A 6,388-nucleotide genomic window follows, 5' to 3' on the forward strand; every position below is an offset into this window, starting at 1 on the left:
GACTTGAGATTCCATGCATTGCTCATTAACAGCACATGAAGGGAAAGTAGTCATTATTTATTACAAATAAATGTAGGTTAGAGAACACAGCTCAAGATAAACAACAAGTTTTTAAAAAAAATTCCCAGTAGATTTCTTCTAAATTTCAGAGCATTCACTCTCTCAACAATCCAAATCAGAGTAACCCTTCATGAAGGATAGAAATTTCCAGTCCACTGTATAAAAAAAAAGGCTCAAGAGTTAAATCCTCATTTTATTTACAAGATAGACAAAATGAAAAATTCTTCTCTTCTCCCAGTCCCAGAAACGTAGATTTAAGTAGTAAACTATCCAGATCCACAGGTGCATAGAATCCTGCCATTAAACAGACAGGGTTTGAATAATACGTTTGCTCGCCACAATCCAAAAACCCAAGGGCACATCATTTCTCCAGAGGCGCGTAGTTCAAGAGCTTTTCAATCAGGTCTACATGCGACAGCAACATCCGTCTGCAGCAGTAACGCTTCAGGCCCAATGCATCTAGCGCATCACTGGAAACAAATAACCCACATTCAGTCACAGATTAATGTCACACGGCTGGCTCTATACATCGCTCTAAAGAACTAAAATTAGGAGAAAAGGTTAGAGGCTAGGTTTCTACTTTCAATAGAGGGGTTAAGGAATGGGTCATTTCAGATTCAATCAAAAGGGGTTAGATAAAGGTTATCAGCTTAGATAGAGCAAGTTCACAAGTAGGACAACCCCAAAGTTACAGGACACTGTCAGTTAGCTCCTCGATCATGACTGATTCATGACACACTGCCTGGAGGATGTATGTGTATGAGAGCAGCAACTATTAGAACTTTTAGGAGGTGGTTAGATGATCATTTGAGAAGCCATGGTGTGTGGGATACTGTACAGAGGTCAGGAAGGTCGGATGGGTGTGGACTGGTGATCGGTCGTTGGTGTGCACGTTAGGTCACGTTCTGTGCCGTAACATTCTTTCGTGATATCATTTGCAGTGAATCAAATTGGCTGAAGACTGGTATCTATGATGCTGAGGACCAGTGGAGGAGACCAAAACGTATCATCCACTCAGCACTTCTGACTGAAGATTCTTGCGAATGCTTCAGCCTCGCCTCCTGCACTGATGCTGGAAATAATGGTAGAGCCCCCTGTGCCAGGGACGACATTAATTATCCGCCACCATTCATGACTAGATATGGCAGGACTACAGAGCTTAGATCTGAGCCGTTAGTTGTATCAGCTCTATCATTGGCTGCTGATGTCTTTTGGCCTTTCAAGTGGTCCTGTTTTGTAGCTTCACTAGGTTGATAGCCCAGTTTAGGTACACCTGGTGCTGCGCCTGGCATACCTTCCTGTACACTAGGCCCCAGTCACCGTGTGGACGGTGCGGGCGCCGCTCGGTGTTGTTGTTGTACACTAGGCCCCAGTCACCGTGTGGACGGTACAGGCGCTGCTCGGTGTTGTTGTTGTACACTAGGCCCCAGTCACCGTGTGGACGGTACAGGCGCCGCTCGGTGTTGTTGTTGTACACTAGGCCTCAGGCCTCCCTCCCCCCGGCGTCACTTACCCCTCGGTGTACTCTGCCTGCAGCAGGCCCAGGTAGGCCTCCCACTTGTTACCGACCACCTTGCCGCAGGTGAAGCAGCGGACCGGGATGATCATGGCGCCGTCTCCAGGGACCGCGAGGGGACACACGAGCTCCGCTTCTCGAACCTTCTCCCAGCCTCCGCCGCACTGCGCATGTGCTGGACGCCGAGGAGGGGCGGGGTTTTCCCAGGCGGACTGCGCATGTGCTGGACGCCGTGAAGGGGCGGGGTTTTCCCGGGCGGACTGCGCATGTGCTGGACGCCGAGAAGGGGCGGGGTTTCCCCGGGCGGACTGCACATGTGTAGGACGCCGAGGAGGGGCGGGGTTTCCCCGGGCGGACTGCGCATGTGCTGGACGCCGAGGAGGGGCGGGGTTTTCCCGGGCGTACTGCGCATGTGCTGGACGCCGAGAAGGGGCGGGGTTTCCCCGGTCGGACTGCGCATGTGCTGGACGCCGTGGAGGGGCGGGGTTTACCCGGGCGGACTGCGCATGTGCTGAATGCCGTGAAGGGGCGGGGTCTCTCCGGCCGGACTGCGCATGTGTCCGTCATCTTCAAGGGAAAGCTGCAGTGAGGGGTTGCGAGCGGCAGAGGGTGCTGTTCCTCTCAATTTCACCTCCACCATAGGAATGGGGGACACGTGGGTGGGGAATGGGAATGTGGGCTTCAACTTCACCTTGAGGAGGTGCTGTTGAGCTGCCATAGAGCCATAGGAATGAGGGACGTAGACAGGCAGGAGGCTGGAAGAACACAGCAACCATGGAGCATCAGGAGAAGTCAATGTTTCAGGTGTAAACCTTCTTCAGGACATATGATGAGGGAGTGCAGCAACAAGCTGGTTGGCAGCATGTTAGCTCAGTGGTTAGCACTGCTTCCTCACAACACCAGGGCCATGGGATTGGTTCCAGCCTCGGGCGATCTGACTGTGTGGAGTTTGCACATTCTCCCCGTGTCTGTGTGGGTTTCCTCTCACAATCCAAAGATGTGCAGATTAGGTGGATTGGGCATGCTAAATTGCCCATATAGTGTTCAGGAGAAAGTGAGGTCTGCAGATGCTGGAGATCAGAGCTGAAAATGTGTTGCTGGAAAAGCGCAGCAGGTCAGGCAGCATCCAGGGAGCAGGAGAATCGACGTTTCGGGCATAAGCCTGAAGAAGGGCACAAACCCGGGAACCCCATCCAGGAGAAAGATATAAATAGAAAGCAGGAGACATCAGCTTCGCTTCACTTGGAGGTCGCCACTGATGATGTTACCTAGCCAGGTAATGAAACATCTGGATATCAAACCTACAGCTCAGCGAGCAAACTTACACCCTAAACCTCAACCTGAGCTACAAACCTTCACAAACCTTGCGATGTTCCCCATGTTGGGTGCATCCAGAATCAAAGGAGAAAGTGGGATTGAAAAGCCTATCAGCCATGATCAAATGGGCCAAATGGCCTAGTTTCTGCTCCTATGGTCTTAAACGGGAGTCACAGTCTGAGGATTCGGGATGGGCCATTTGGGACAGAGATGAGGAGATATTTCTTCACCGAAAGCATGGTGAGCCTGTGGAATTCATTGCCACAGCAAGGGGTTTATGCGAAAACATTGAATGTGTTCAAGAGGCAGACAGATATAGCACTCGGAGTGAATAGGATCAAAGATTATGGGGAGAAAGCAGGATTAGGCTATTGGACGATCACCCATGATCATAATTAATGGCAAAGTAGCCTCGAAAGGCCAAATGGCCTCCTCCTGCTCTTATCTTCTATGTTTCTATGACAGAACAGCACAGAAGAGGGTCCATTCAGTGCATCTTGTCCATGTCAACCCAAAGACCCCCAAATGCCCTTTCTACTCTCATCATCCTGTACACAGTCCATAGCCCTGCAGCATGCTGCAGGTAAGGGTGCGGATTCATGTACTTTTAAAAAGAGTTTAGAGTCACTGCCTCCACCACCAACTCAGGCAGTGAATTTCAGACACCACCATCTGCGCAAAACAGGTTTTCCTCAAATCCCTTCTAATCCTTCTGCCTCTTACCTCAAAATCTATGATGCCTAGTTTTTGAATGCTCTGCCAAGGAAAACTAGTTCCTCCTGTTTACTGTATCTCCTCCCCACATGATTTTGTACACCTCAATCATATCACCTCTCAGCCTTCTCTGTTTCAAGGAATATAACTGCAACTTCTCCAATCTCCCCTCGTAGCTACAATTCTCCAGCCCTGGCAATATTCTAGTCAAACTCCTCTGCATTTTATGCAGAGTAATTACATCCTCTCTGTAATGCGGTGACCAGAACTGCACAGAATACTCCACTTGTGGAGTGTCTGGTGTCTTATACAATTTCATCTTTACCTCCCTACTTCTGTAAACTCTATATCACAGCCTTCTTGAACCACTGCAGGGTAAAGGTCAAGTCACCATAGACCCAGAGGAGAGAGAAAGACCACTGGTGGTGATCAGTTTGGCTCGAGCTAGGGGTGAGGACGAAAAGATGAGACCTTCGCAGTAACCTCAGCCAGTATGGGAAATGTATCCACGATGTTGAACATCGCTCTATGACACAAACCAGCCATCCAGCCAACCAAGCTGACTGACCTCTGGAGGATTCAGGGACACCCCAAGAGAGGGAGTTCCAGAATTGTGATCCAGCAACACTGAAGAAACAGCAACGTAGGCCCAAGTCAGAATGGCTTCCATGTCAGTGGTTTGGAAGGAAACTTGTATGTGTTACCATTCTCCTTCAGACAGGTGGGACCAGGTTGGGTTGGAATAGCTGGTTTGCATGGACAAGTTGGACCAAAGAGTCTGTTTCCGTGCTTTACATCTCTATGAATCTATGAGTTTGCAAGGTGCTGTCTATGGAGCCTTGCAGTGTCTCTTATAGATAGTACACACTGTTGTTATTGATTATCTCTGATTACCTGGGATTTATATATTTATGAACCAAAACCTGCAACTCATTCTAAAACATGAAAGACTTAACAGCATTCTAAAATTATTCAATATATCGTTTCAATTGCATGACACTGTAATCTTTTGCTGTAAATTCTGTGTCTTATGATCCTAACCCACAGCTACCTGATGAAAGAGCAGCGCTCCGAAAGCCAGTGCTTCTAAATAAACCTGTTGTATTATAACCTGGTGTTGTGTGCTTTTTAACTTTGTCCACCCCAGTCCGACATCGGCATCTCCACATCATGATTATTTCTGATGGAGGGAGTGGATGTTTGTGGGTGTGGTGCCAATCACTGTTTTATCCTGGATGGTGTCAAGCTTTTTGAGTGTTGTTGGAGCTGCCCCCATCCAGACAAGTGGGGAGTATTCCCTCACACTCCTGACTTGTGCCTTGTAAATGGTGGACATGCCTTTTTTTGGGTGCGGAAGGGGGTCAGGATGTATTGTTGCAATCTTGTTGTAAGGTTCAAGCTGAGTGGATTAGAGAGGATTAGATTAGATTAGGTTACTTACAGCGCGGAAACAGGCCCTTCGGCCCAACAAGTCCACACCGACCCTCCAAAGAGCAACCCACCCAGACCCATTCCTCTACATTTACCCCTTCACCTAACACTATGGACAATTTCCCATGGCCAATTCACCCTAACCTGTACATCTTTGGTCTCTGGGAGGAAATTGGAGTACCCAGAAGAAACCCACGCAGACACGGGGAGAAAGTGCAAACTCCACACAGACAGTTGCCTGAGGTGGGAATTGAACCCGGGTCTCTGGCGCTGTGAGGCAGCAGTGCTAACCACTGAGTCACCGTGTGAGGAAATTGTTTTTACACAGGGAGTGATGGTTGGTGGGTGCCTGGAATTCACTGCCTAAGAGATTATAAACTCTTTTTAAAAGTACCAGAAATGGGCAGCACGGTGGCGACTGACTGTGTGGAGTTTGCACGTTCTCCCCGTATCTGCGTGGGTTTCCTCCGGGTGCTCCGGTTTCCTCCCACAGTCCAAAGATGTGCAGGTCAGGTGAATTGGCCATGCTAAATTGTCCGTAGTGTTAGGTAAGGGGTAAATGTAGGGGTATGGGTCTGGGTGGTTTGCGCTTCGGCGGGTCGGTGTGGACTTGTTGGGCCGAAGGGCCTGTTTCCACACTGTAAAGTAATTAATCTAATCTAAATAACTCCACAGAGGCCAGTCCCCAGTCACCAAGGCACCCTTTATTTACATGTGCGTATTATCTGACACTGCTCCAGCTCCCTCAGAGCCAGCTCTCAAAGTGAACAGAATCCCTGACACTCATGCTAATTTTTTTTATTTTTGAGACTCCTGTTTAATTGTTTTTAATTGCCTAACTGCGGTAGTGCTTATTTTTCCCCAGCACCCATGGTGTGTGTGTGCAGGTGTGAGACACAGTGAGAGACACAAGGTGCATGAATCTTTTTTTAGTTTCCACCACCAGGAAGATAGGAAACACCCGAGTGGCCAGTGACAAGCAACGCCCTTCACATCGAAGGGCAGTGCTGTGTGATTAAACAGTGAAGGGGTGGGCAGGGATTAAATCAAAATAGAGTTGGAGGGGGAAATAATGCACTCCACTCCCTGCAGCGCCCACCTCTCCCTGAACAACTCCAGGGTACACGCATGCTAATTTTTTTTTCCACACTGATCCAGCTCCCTCAGAACCAGCTCACAGAGTGAACAGATCCTCTCAGACTCCTGTTTTTTTTAAAACCCCCACACTACCCCCTAACTACGGTAGTGCTTATTTTTTCCCCAGCACCCATGTTGTGTGTGTGCAGGTGTAAGACACAGTGAGAGACACAAGGTGCACAAATCTTTATTCAATTTCCACCACCAGGAAGA

General features: G+C 48.8%; 1 protein-coding gene across 1 annotated transcript; it reads right to left on the reverse strand.

The window, feature by feature from the left end:
- Positions 1 to 233: 233 nt before the first annotated feature.
- Positions 234 to 1,761, reverse strand: polr2l (RNA polymerase II, I and III subunit L). The gene is made up of 2 exons (XM_043679523.1): positions 1,574 to 1,761; positions 234 to 530 (listed from the first exon to the last, which is right to left on the reverse strand). Exons 1-2 carry the CDS (start codon positions 1,666 to 1,668, stop codon positions 422 to 424), a joined length of 204 nt encoding a protein of 67 aa, XP_043535458.1. The 5' UTR covers positions 1,669 to 1,761; the 3' UTR covers positions 234 to 421.
- Positions 1,762 to 6,388: the final 4,627 nt, after the last annotated feature.

The sequence above is a fragment of the Chiloscyllium plagiosum genome, chromosome 39, assembly GCF_004010195.1.
Source record: "Chiloscyllium plagiosum isolate BGI_BamShark_2017 chromosome 39, ASM401019v2, whole genome shotgun sequence".
In the NCBI taxonomy this organism is placed as follows: domain Eukaryota; kingdom Metazoa; phylum Chordata; class Chondrichthyes; order Orectolobiformes; family Hemiscylliidae; genus Chiloscyllium; species Chiloscyllium plagiosum.